The sequence below is a fragment of the Hippopotamus amphibius genome, chromosome 13, assembly GCF_030028045.1.
Source record: "Hippopotamus amphibius kiboko isolate mHipAmp2 chromosome 13, mHipAmp2.hap2, whole genome shotgun sequence".
NCBI classification, from domain to species: Eukaryota; Metazoa; Chordata; class Mammalia; order Artiodactyla; family Hippopotamidae; genus Hippopotamus; species Hippopotamus amphibius.
In genome coordinates, this window is record NC_080198.1 from 20,662,794 (window position 1) to 20,675,823 (window position 13,030).

At 40.1% G+C, this 13,030-nt stretch overlaps 1 protein-coding gene across 2 annotated transcripts; it reads left to right on the forward strand.

Annotated features, from left to right (window-relative positions):
* Positions 1-265: 265 nt before the first annotated feature.
* LMOD3 (leiomodin 3) lies at positions 266-12,825 on the forward strand. Of its 2 annotated transcripts, none has more exons than XM_057704853.1 (4): positions 266-455; positions 860-1,180; positions 3,523-4,920; positions 12,433-12,825. In XM_057704853.1, exons 2-4 carry the CDS (start codon positions 887-889, stop codon positions 12,457-12,459), a joined length of 1,719 nt encoding a protein of 572 aa, XP_057560836.1. In that variant the 5' UTR covers positions 266-455; positions 860-886; the 3' UTR covers positions 12,460-12,825. The 2 variants fall into 2 exon arrangements, with proteins under 2 accessions (XP_057560836.1, XP_057560838.1); XM_057704855.1 differs by lacking the exon at positions 266-455 and adding an exon at positions 690-763.
* Positions 12,826-13,030: the final 205 nt, after the last annotated feature.

The following is a 13,030-nucleotide window of genomic DNA, read 5'->3' on the forward strand; positions in this document are numbered from 1 at the left end:
TCATGATTTCTTCCAGTACTTTAATGGTTTGGGTGTGTTTTTTTGTTTAACATTTCATTTTAGATCCATTTAAATTTTTATCCTGGCCTAATGGTTGCTTAATAAGAAAAATTATTTAAAATATCAAACTCCTCACTCATAGTGGAAATTCAAATGCTGGTTGCCCCCATCTGTTAGATCACAGGATCTAGATGCAAATAAGGACATCTTGCAAAGGTTCAGCTTACACAGCGGGTGAGTAACATAGCCAGACCTCTGCTTGGCTGCGTGTAGGTTTATTTGCTTCCAGAGTCTCATGGTAGTGAAGACGCAAGCCCTGAGAGCTTGATTTCCACTTTTAAATGAATTTTTCACTTCACTAGAATTCAGGTTGCTGTTTGGATTTTCCTTCTGAAATATTGTAAGTTGCTTTCATCATTTAAGTAAAAAGAAGTGGCTTCCCCTGCAGTATTGAGGTATGTGTGTACCGGCTGCGTGAATTTGTGTAGGACGATGTGAGGGCACATAGGAAGAAAACTAATCTTATTTCTGCAGAGATTTTAGAGACCTGTTACTCACTGGCGAACCTAAGCAGCTGTACTGAAATGTCAGATGGATTTGCACAGCTGACTCAAGTTGCCGAAAAGAGAGGAGCATAGTGATTCCATAAATTGACCCTCTCCAGCCAAGCCCTGCTTAATATAGTTACGGCATGAGCTTAGCTGCAGTCTCTCCTAGCAGCTCAGCAAGAACCACGGGGGTTGTTTGGGGGGAAAATCTCAAGGTGGTATGGACCTGGGACGCTTGCTAACTGGGGGAACTTCTTGAGAGTTTGTTTTTTTTTTTTTTTAATCGTCTTTGATTATTTCTCCTTTTCTAGTAAGATAGAAAATTATAGAAAAGAATCATGTCAGAACACAGCAGGAATTCAGATCAAGAAGAACTCTTTGACCGGGAGATTGATGAAGATGAAATCTTGGCCAACTTGTCCCCAGAAGAGCTCAAAGAACTGCAGTCGGAAATGGAGGTGATGGCCCCTGACCCCAGGCTTCCTGTGGGAATGATTCAGAAGGATCAGACTGACAAGCCACCAACAGGGAATTTCGACCATAAATCTCTCGTTGATTATATGTATTGGCAAAAGGCGTCCAGACGCATGCTGGAAGACGAACGTGTTCCTATTACCTTTGTGTCATCCAAGGTAACTGGGGATTTGTGTACAATGGAGAAATGGCTGCCCGGGCTGGGCTGGCACGTGTCCCTGTTGTAACTGTCATTTCTCAAGACTCCATGTTTTGTCTTGCTTTGTTGACATTTATAGATAATTCATAATATTTAATCCTATGCCAGATGGGAACATTCTAGAACACTTACATAGTACAATTGGGAGGAAAAAGTGGTAATTTTTTGTAAATGTCTCTTTAAAAAAATTGCTCTGGGGTTTCTTGGCGTGATAGTTGGTGAATTAACTCATAACCCAGAAGCATTTGTCCTTTATGCTTTTTTTCGGCTCACAGGATCCTTTAAGAAGCTGAAGAAAGCTCTCTGTCCTCTCCTTCTACCACATGGGTACATAGGCAATGTTTCACATACAGTCTCAAGGGTGTCACAGTCCCCCTGAAGGCTAGCCGCACACCCTGCAATTAGACCAAGTCAAATAACGAAAAAAATCCAGTATTACCACAGTGCCTTGTTTATCAATGGTGAATTTAGAAGTTGATACTATTAAGATGTTTTAAAGATAGTTCCTTCTTTAAATATGTTCCTTATATGAAAAGTAGAATTGTGGTTCAATCTATGAACTTGTATATCAGCATAATTTTCGTAATGTTTCACTTAAAAATGACTTGGCAAAAAGAAGACAAAGATCCCCACAGGTAAAGTCTCTTGTAGTTATGCCTGCTAATATTGATATACCTTGTCATATCACCATCACGCTGGCTGTAATTTTACAAAAGTTATAAACTGATTTCATGGTCAGGAGAATTCAAACATGCACTGCACTCAAGAAAATAAGTTGCTGGCTTGATCAAGTTAGAGTGTAAGGTACAATTTGCATATTTGACCACTAGAGTAAAAGCCAATCCTGGATGAACACCAATTTCAGAGGAAAAAAAAAATTGGGCACTTTTTCAACACATTTTCTTTCTTTGGTATAAACAGCTTGATAGTTGGCTCCCCCTGCTGAGGCAAATGAGAAATGCAGTGGTGAAGGCTTTAGGTAGTTAAGGTATCAATTGTCAATTCCAGCCTGTAATGTTACGAGCAGTAAAATCAAGTTATTTTTTTAATTACATGTTTATTTTTATTGAGGTAACATTGGTTTATAACACTGTATAAGTTTCATGTGTACAGCATTATATTTCTACTCTATATACCCTACAGTATGCTCACCACCAAAAATTTAGTTTCCATCTGTCACCATACAGTTGATCCCCTTTCCCCTTTGTCCTCTCAAGATCATGTTCTTGCTCAGATGAGCCATTGTGTCAAACTGCACATCAGCTTTCAAAATGACACCTATGAGGTACACATATTTAATGGGGAAACGGGCTAATCGGTGCACAAACATTTAATAAACATTATTGGTATGACTGTCATTTTCCTTCCAAGACTAAGCAGTTGTTTCTAAATCTCTACTAATCCTGCCCCCCTTTGTAGCTGGCTTTGTCTCCTAGACACTTTCCTTCTAAAGGAACTGGACTACAAAGCCTGTCTCTGGCGTATCCAGGGTAGTTTTCACAGAGCTGAGCAGATAAAATCAAAGTTTAAGGGTTTTGGTATATTCCAAAATATCATACTGCTCTCACTTTCCCCACAGTATCTTATTTTCAGGGAAACCTGTTGCACACATTATATTAGGTTGGCAAACATATTATGTAAATTTTGGTTAGGGCAGTAAGGAAATTATGGTGTAACACAGAGCTATTGAATACAAAGATGTCTATTTAGCTATATACAAAACAAAGATTTCAATGAATGGATAAATCCATAAGGTTTTCAAAACAAATGATTTCTAACAGTTTCTGGAACTGAAGCCCATCTTTAAAAATAATAGAGGGTCTGAAAATAAAATTAACTAGGTTTCGTTTTAATACATGGGATGAGAAAAACACAACCAAAAAATGTTGGTTTGTGTGTGTGTGTGTGTGCCTATAAAAATTTATCTTCATTTTGGTTGTATTTGCTTGCAAAACTAATATGTGTACTTTGTTTTTAAAAAAAACCCTCAGTCTAGAATTTTATAATGAAAAATCCCCCAATCCTTCCCTTTTTTAGTTACGTTAATGGTTACCTGTCTTCCTCAGAGATAACTACTTACTTGGTAAACATTAGAAGTCTGTTTTTTCTATACATTTATAAACTTTTATATATATATTGTGTGTATATATGTATACACACAAACAAATGGAATACTATGCCTACAGCTTATTCCTTCCTTTTTTTCACTTAGTAATAAATCTTTTTATTATCTCCAGTAGCTATTGCTCTTCACACTTCCTAACTGCTATGTATGCTAATCCTCATAAACTTCTCTTTTAGGCAAAAACTCAAGAGCAGCATGGAGAATTAGACAAAAGTACTAAAAATGTGTCCCACTATTTAAAAGAAAAGCTTAATAATGAAATCGCTGCACATAGAAGAGAATCAGAGGGCAATGACAATGTCCAAGAAACAAATAATGAAGATGATGAGGAAGATGAGGAAGATGATGAGGAAGGTGAGGAAGATGATGCAGAAGATGCAGAAGATGAAGGGAAAGAGGACAGTGAAGAGACTAGTGAAAAAATAAAAAGAGAAGAGGAAGAGGAGGTAAAGGAGCAAATCAGAAATGGTGAGAAAAACTGCCAACAGGTAACTAAGAAAGTAATTGAAGGACAGAAAGACACACCAGAGGCCCAAGAAAAAAATGAGAAAAAAATATCAAAATTAGATCCCAAGAAGTTAGCCCTAGATACCAGTTTTTTGAAGGTAAGTGCAAGGCCTTCCGGAAACCAAACAGACCTGGATGGGAGCTTAAGGCGAGTGAGACAAAATGACCCTGAAATGAAGGAACTCAACCTGAACAACATTGAGAACATCCCCAAAGAAATGTTACTGGACTTTGTCAACGCGATGAAGAAAAACAAACACATCAAAACCTTCAGTTTAGCGAACGTGGGTGCAGATGAGAACCTAGCCTACGCCCTGGCCAACATGTTGCGTGAAAACAGGAGCATTACCACTCTTAACATTGAGTCCAATTTCATCACAGGCAAGGGAATCGTGGCCATCATGAGGTGTCTGCAGTTTAATGAGACACTAACCGAACTTCGGTTTCACAATCAGAGGCATATGTTGGGCCACCACGCTGAAATGGAAATAGCTAGGCTTTTGAAGGCAAACAACACTCTCCTGAAGATGGGCTACCATTTTGAGCTTCCGGGTCCCAGAATGGTGGTAACCAATCTGCTCACCAGGAATCAGGATAGACAAAGGCAGAAAAGACAAGAAGAACAGAAACAGCAGCAACTCAAAGAGCAGAGAAAGTTAATAGCCCTGTTGGAGAACGGGTTGGGGCTGCCACCGGGGATGTGGGAGATGCTGGGAGGACCAATGCCCGATTCCCAGATGCAGGAGTTCCTCCAACCTCCTCCTCCTCGACCTCCCAACCCCCAAGAAGGCCCCTTCAGTCGACAAAATGAAATGATGAGAAAGCCATCGCAGACCTTGAAGTACAGGACGGACCCCGACTCCTTTCGCGTGGTGAAGCTGAAGAGGATCCAGCGCAAGTCTCGGATGCCAGAAGCCAGAGAACCACCCGAGAAAACCAACCTCAAAGATGTGATCAAAACACTCAAACCGGTGCCGAGAAATAGGCCACCCCCGTTGGTGGAAATCACCCCCAGAGATCAGCTCTTGAATGACATTCGTCACAGTAACATCGCCTATCTTAAACCTGTAAGTAGGAGGAGGGAGAAATGGTGAACACACACCACAATAAATGTCTCCCAACTCTATTCCCGTTGGTCTTAACACCAGGAGATTCTCACTAATGGTCAGTAACTGAGGGAAACCCGTCAGCATTACTGGTAGATCTAAATGATCAGTTATCCTCAAAGACACCCATCTGTATAACTTCCATAACAATGATACTGAGAGCTAACATGTATTGAGCGCTTACTGTGGGCCAGATTCATAATATGAATTAACTCTTACAATCACCTTAAAAAACCCCATAAGGTAGGTATTATTCTCCCTGTTTTATAAAGAGGAAACTGAGAATTAGAGATGTTAAATAACATATCTAGGAGAAACCGCTCAGAAGTGGTAGACTTGGAAATTCTGTTCGGAGGTCCAGGGTCAAGCTCTTATTCACTCCAGCCACACAGAGCTGGCAAGCAGAGATCCCCAGACACCTGCTGCAGAAATAACTAATAATGAGGTCTAATTAGGCCAGTGTTTGTAGATGAGTGCTTTCATCGTGCTTTAAAAACAGTTCTTTTTTAGTAGATGAATAGACGCTACCTGCAGTTGCAATTATACTCTATTTTTTAGGTGGGCAGAAAATAATAAACTTCAGATTAATGTCTCCATGAATAAATGGAGCTTGAAAATATTTTACTATTATTTCAGTTTTCATATTTACTATGAGTCACTGTTACTGCGAAAATGTTCTATTCCTTGCAGCTTGTTTTAAAAATAAAACTTTTATAGTCATTACTATGAGGGCATTTATGGAGGCTGAAAGGTGTGTGTCCAAAGGCTGCAGGTGGTTGATAATTAACAGTATTGTTTTAAAATCTAGTCTGTAATTTAGCCAAGATATTATATTGATAAAATAGTCAATATGATATTTCATCATAGAGATTCAGTTTTTTTCAAGATGTTTTAAAGAGCTTTCCATGTAAACTTCTTCTTTTTTTGCTTTAAAGAGCTTTATATTCTAAAACAATATAGGGAATTCCCAGGCTGTCCAGTGGTTAGGACTCGGTGCCTTCACTGCCGAGGGCCCGTGTTCAGCCCCTGGTCAGGGAACTAAGACCCCGCAAGCCACGCGGTGCAACCAAAAAAATCTAAAAAACCAATGTAATTGTTAATTATTCATATATATACATATTTTGTCCCTTATTCCCATCTGCTAGTAATACAGAATTGACAACATTTCATTCTTCTGAATCGAAGATGACTTTCAACTATGATTTACAGGGACTCGGATTCTTCCTGAGGCAGGGGCCAGGGTGAGAGCACTAGAGGTCACATGAGATCAGGCAAGAGTTCTTTGCCTGCCCTTGGGCACGACATCAACACTTCCTGCACCTGCTCTTCTTCAGGCGGGCCAGACCTCTGCAGGGGGTGGATCAGGGTGTTGTTTTGAGAGAGGCTAGTGCTATCACTCTGTAACCAGTTGTCAAAGCAAATCCAAGCTGCCTTGGTGCTAGACAGTCAGAAAATAGCATTCGTCTGAAAAGAATAAAGAGACGTCTTTTAAAAATTGGCATTAAATGTGACACATGGATTCAGAGTAGACAAGAGAATGAAGTTTAAATGATCATCTGCCCCGCCCCCCCCAATCTTCTAAGGGAATGTTCTACTGAGAAAATCTGCTTTCCCTGGAGTCAGTTTCATTTCATCCATCCCCTTATCCATTATTGCAATAAATATTTGTGTAGTGCTGCCACATGTCAGGCACCATCAGTGGTGAATAAGACAGATGTAGATTTAACCTCATGGAGCTTACAGTGTTGGTTTTATAATTTTTACGGTCAAGACACTGCTTTTTAGTCAACTGAAAACACCAGTTTTGAGTCCAGATTCTAGAACAAAAGGCATTAAGATAAATTCATGATGATACTTACCAAAATGCCACACCCCACTGAGTACTCCATTTTCAATCGATTCTAAATTCCTATCAGTTTTAAGTTGTGTTTTGTTTGTTTTTGATGTCCGCTAAGAAAGAAAAATACCCAGCAAAGTGAACTCTGACACGGTTGGTGAATGGTCATCTTGCATATCAGCTTTTGCTCTGAAATGTCTTTTATCTATTCCAAGGGATTGGCATCTTCTCCTGCTTTCAGTTGCCTGGCTTGGCTTGCAATAGACATCTCTTGCTATGTATCTCAGGTACAAGATGTCACGCAACTTCGTGAACGTGGTCCTATAAAATGCTCTGCAAGAAAAATGTGAAAATCCATTGTCCAACTGACAAAAATTCACTTGACTGACGTCAGTTCCCTCCCTACTGCTGAGTTTTTGCACCTCGCTGTATACATAAAGTCTGCTTTAATGCTGACTAGCAGTGTCATCTCTTAAAAGACATTTTTTAAAATCTTTTTATTTTGAAATCATGTGAGACGTGCAAGTTCAGAAAAGTAGACTTCTTACAGACCCAACACATATTGTCATACTTGCTTTGTCATTCTTTAAAGGATAGTTCAAATGGCAATACATCTGAACGTGTGCAATTCCAACAGGGCACAGAGCTGAGTGGAAGCACTAATGGTATGAAAAGCTATACTGTGTTCGTGCTCCCACCTGCAGCCAGCTATTGTAAAACACCATTGATTGTAAGATGCTTTCTGATGTCAGGGCTACGGAAACATCAAAAAATGTTCATCTTAGACTCAGTAAAATACTATAAATGCCATCGATGTGATATCACAAGATCCCAGCAGAAAGGGCTATTTTTGGCTGGTCAAATGAGACACAGCAACACTCACTTTAAGGAGGTAAAACTAAAGGTCATGGAGTTTTTTCCTCCCCCACTGTGTTGGAGGATAGAAATGCTCTCTAAACCCCTGGATTTTTAAATATGAAGTTAAAACCCAATTGGGAAATCTTTTAATTCTTTTTATTGATGATACTAACTAAAACATTGAATGTCCGTAAATGTACTTAGAAATTATTTATTCTTCGAGGAAAAGAGATTATTTTTTTTCCTGTGGACTTGAAAATACTATTTTTGTATTTTCTAGAGCATGGTTCATGGAGTCATCAGTTTATATTTTCAATTTGTATGTTTTCCTTGTAATGTTTATTGTCTTCCTATCCCATACTTCTGGCTTGGGATCCCAGAAATGAAGTTTTTAGCAGAGAATAAAGGAAAGTCTGTACCCTTGCTTGGCTCAAATGCTACCTCCCCCAAGAAGCTGCCCATTTAATTCAGTTTAAGAGAGATGTAATTCTGGGGGCCGGGTATTGAAAACTGTGCACTATAAGCCCTATTGGCAGGTCTGTTTTGTTTGGTTTGCGTATTATTGTACAAATTATAAAATATCACATACTAACATCCAGATATCTGGCAGCATCTGAAACCTCAGATCCAGCCACATGGGGCCTGCATGTGCACAGCACAAATAAGCTGGATTTGTGTCTCCTCCTCCCCTGAGATAGGCAATGGGCTCTCCAGTTTTGCCTCAGTCTCCAGCATGCCCGGCTGCCTTTTTCACGCACCTACATTACTTATTTGACTCCTGTAGACATTTTTAGTTTGTTGCGTTGTTCTTATTGTGTTTAGCTATATTTTAAAAGTCTTTGTCGTGTCTAACTGATTTATTAATCACTAATTTGTTTCCCTCTGAGCTGATAACTCTTGAGTCAACATGATGCCAGCCTCAAAACAAAGACGTTAGGCTTGTACAGGCTTATCCCTCCCTGGTAAATGTATGATTTCCTTTCCTCTTTAAAAATTTGGGAGTCTGCTCACTGCCTGCCATCCCAGATGAGGATCTGTACTTTGCCCTGAGATAACAATCTCCTCTGCAGCAACTATTTAATTTACTGAGGCCAATTGCATTTATATCATATTCAACTTTTGGTGCTGATCAAACAAGGTAACTATTTGAACATTCACTTAATTTTACTTCCGACTCACCTATGTGTGTCTGGACTGGTTTCAGCCAGCTTCTTAAAGACACAGTGAAATTTCTCCTTCAGGAAGCTCTCAGTATAATAATTTCCTGAGCAGCCTTCGCAGCCAAAAGACTCCATGGCACGTTAGCGGTTGTTATGATCACAAAAATGTAAGATTATAGGCTCTTAAGTCTTCATCTCTGGCCCTTTCTTGTTTGCCTCATTTATAATATTTGTTTTGAACTAGGATCTCTAGATTTTATCCTTTTGCAGTTTTCTACTTTTCCCCATCTGATCGTCTCCCTTTGTTTCAGTTATCACATAATCTAGCACAATCCCTGAATCTCCCTTTCTGTTTAAATGGCTCAGGGTTTTCTTATTACCTTCCTTCAATTTGTGCCCAAACCAAGTTTTTCCTCTTTAAATCTAGTTGTTTCTGGTTCCCAATTGTCCATACTGTCGCCATTCTCTCACACATTCAAATCTAAAGCCCCAGAGTTCTCTCCAGTTCCTTCCTTTTTCCAGTCCCTTTTTTGTCTCAAAAGACCAAAACCAAAGCCAAACCCAGGAGCCAAATCTCCAAGAGCCAAAGCCAAACCTAGATCATAGCTTTAGAAATGTTACCCTCTTTATAAAGGGAGTCTCCGCAAGAGAAATCAATTTAACATTCCAACCCTCTCTCAAAAGAGCGTAAGTGGACCAGAATTTTACAGACCAAGAATTGCCCTTCCCTAATACCTAGTGGAAAGAAGAGTTTTTGATGTACAAATTTTCTCAAGTCTATGATATGTTAGTGTGCAGCAAAATCACCTGGAAGGGTGAATACAGATTTTTGAGCCCATCCCTAGAGTTTCTGATTCAGTAGGTCTTGGATGGGGCCTGGGAATTTTGCATTTCTGACAAATTCCTTGGCGATGCTGATGTTGCTTATTTGGAGACCACACTTGGACAACCAAGGTTCAGTGACATCCACAGCAAACCATACCTCCTGATTTTTTCCCCTGAAGGATCTTCTTTTCCTGTCTTCCCACCACCCTTTTCTTAAATTACCTATTTTTCTATCTCTGTCTTTTAAAATATATCCAAGAGGCTTGGCTTCAGTGTGGCTTCTTACAACAAGAGAAACCAAACATCAGTGGTGAATACCCTTCCTGTATATTTCTACTGCCTCTCGTTTGTACCTCTCTTATAGCATCTTCCACATGGTGCCTCAGGTTGACAGCTCTTACCGTGTAGGTCTCCTAGTGGCGTCTGAGTTCCTCAAGGCAGGTGTTCCTCATCTCTGTCCTGGACACCCACGGAGGTGTTGACCGAGAGCAGGAACTCCAGTTGAGTGTGCTGAATTAAATAACCCCTGCTGAAATGGGTCTTCCCATCCTGCCCAATTGCCCCCAGTCTCTGTGCATGTATGTATGTGTGTGTGCACTGTGTAATGCTACACACACACACTTCCTAAAAAAACTAGTTTCAACCAACAAGTGAAGGGGAAACAAGGCCCCCGAACAATAATGCGAGTTGATTCTTGTTTGTTGTAAGTTTTATATTTTTGTAACATCAGATCTAGCTATCTTTTCCTTTATGGTTTCTGTCTTTTGTGTTCTGCTTAGAAATGGCTTTTTTTTGAAGCTTATTAAAATATTTGCCTGCCCTTTTTGCTGCTTTCATAACTTTTGGCTTTTAAAAAATATTCCATATTACAGATGAATTAAAGGGTTAGATTTTAGAAATAAGTAGGAAACAAGTCTGCTATTTTATCTCTGCTAAATAGCTAACCACTGATCATTTAGTGGTTTTTTTAAAAAATAAATTTATTTATTTTATTGGTTGCTTTGGGTCTTTGTTGCTGTGGGCGGGCTTTTTCTAGTTGCAGTGAGTCGGGGCTACTCTTCATTGCTGTGCACGGCCTTCTCATTGCCGTGGCTTCTCTTGTTGTGGAGCACAGGCTCTAGGTGCACGGGCTTCAGTAGCTGTGGCTCACGGGCTCTAGAGCCAGGCTCAGTAGTTGTGGCGCACGGGCTTAGTTGCTCCTCGGCATATGGGATCTTCCCAGACCAGGGATCAAACTTGTGTCCCCTGCATTGGCAGGTGGATTCTTAACCACTGCGCCACTGGGGACGTCCTAGTGACTCACTCTTTTTTTCAGTGATCTGAACTGCCAGCTTGGTCATATTTTAAATATGTCAGTATGTCTCTGGGTTTACTATGTTGGGTCATTGACACATTTTCTTTTGAAAGTGTTTTTATTAATTTGGAACCCGTCTATGCATATAAACATAAACCAGGAATAATATACTAGGAAAATATTTTTTTCCATTCAACAATGCAAAGACCAAAGATTTGACAATGTGTTGCAACTTTGCAGTTGTTTTAAATAACTGGTCTTATATATTTTGTTTGTTGGTGTTGTTCACTGTCAGTGTTCTCCTTGGGTGACCCTTACAAGGTTGTGGTCACACCTCTCGCCTCCTGAAGGTCTGGCACTAGGGGAAAAGGAGAGTCAGGAGCACATGGGGGGCCCTTTGCTTTGAAGGCTGCACAGGGAGCAGCAACACATCCAAGGTTCTCTCCAGTGGGCAGGATGTCAGGAAACCTTTTTAGCCAAAGGTTGTGGGCAGAGAACTGGCTGAAGAGGGCCCACAGGAGATGGCCAGAATGTTTCATCACATTGGCAGGTGGACATGGGCAGCAGAAGGAGAGACATTTTAAAGTCATTATGATACAAACTCTGGTGTCCTGTGGACTCTGTCAGCAGTCTCTGAAAGGTACATGCATGATGGGTGAGCCATCCTCCTAAGATATAGCACCTCTGGAAACCCGTTAAGAACCTGCCTTGTCTTTAAGTTGTTCCTATGAAATGAAGCTCACAGTTGATTTGCAGTCAGACTTACGCTACTCTTTTGCAGTTTTTTTGCCCTTGGGTGTTCTCCAAATAATATTGTAATATTTGGTTGAGTATCGTATTAGGAATGTGCTTTAAAGAGGAAAAGACCAGTTTTTAAAAGAACATATATTTTATATTCATATGGTGGTATTTATTTGGTATTTCAACATTCACAAAAGCATGAGTATTGAAGTCAGGCAGATCTGGGTTCAAATACTGATCTGCAACTTTCTAGCCCTGTGACCGGAAGCAAATTTCTTATTCTCTCTAGCCTGTTCCCTCTTTACGAGGTGGTTGCAAGATGAAATGAGAAAATGCTTTTAAAAGAAGTGTTAACGTGGATTCCTAACTTACATTACTTACTTAACTTGTATAGTAGCCTTGTGAATAAGATACTGTTACTGTCATTTTATAGCTGAGAAAATTGATGCCCAATACCATACAACTAGTAAGTGCTGGTTCCAGGATTTGAACCAGGCAGAGTCCAGCACCCACCCTCTTCTTTACCTGATAAGCTTCCCCATGTGCTCAGAGCCCTTGGATCTGTCCATCATCAATAAATGCCCACATCATAGTGGCTGTGGTTATTATTGTTGTTTTATCATGATTTGAGGGGGCTCTCTAGCCAGAATTTCTAATCCACTTTATATCCTTTGAGGCATGTACATTTTGTCATTTTTGCTATGAAACACCTGAATATCTCAGATTAATTTTTCTCTTTTCAAATGCTTAAATCACAGGTGCAACTGCCGAAAGAACTGGCATAAGAGGCAACAGAATCATCTAGGAGAAGAAGGAACTGACGTAAGGACTCTTGGATTAGAGCTTGGAGACTGTTTCAGCAGCATACTTCTGGACCCAGGTGGTGGAACTGGGAACCTTGCTAACTGATAGGAGTTTTTTTGTAAAAGGCACACTGCTTGGACCGTGACAAAACAGGGGCTGAAAAGGCAGGGGGAAGGAAATAAAATATTAACATTCAGGGCAGCATTTTCTACTTCCAGTCAGCTGGAGTGACTTCGGTGAATCTTAGAGTCTTCTAGCAGACTTCTAGTAGTTTTTCGTAAACATTTGCTTTATCATTGCTTTCTTCCGGTAAATAACAATAAATACTGTAGAGGTGTTAACTTTTATATTCCTATTTTTTTCCTCCTCCCATCCACTCTGCTGTAATTCATCGTACAGTACCTTGAAGGGAACAGAACATGTTTCACTCTGTGGAAATGTGAAAGGTGAATTGAACTCCAGGCCCTTCAGATGCTTTGAAATGGAAGAATTGTTAACTGGCTCTCCTCTGGAGAATCAGTTGTGATTTCCTGCCTAGCTTTCTGTCTTGGC

Bases quoted from the DNA above. Each gene is read 5' to 3' on its own strand.
- LMOD3 (XM_057704853.1), top strand. From the start codon at position 887: ATGTCAGAACACAGCAGGAATTCAGATCAAGAAGAACTCTTTGACCGG. The intron at 1,181-3,522 runs GTAACTGGGGAT...CTTCTCTTTTAG, and splicing joins TTACCTTTGTGTCATCCAAG to GCAAAAACTCAAGAGCAGCA. The intron at 4,921-12,432 runs GTAAGTAGGAGG...CTTAAATCACAG, and splicing joins ACATCGCCTATCTTAAACCT to GTGCAACTGCCGAAAGAACT.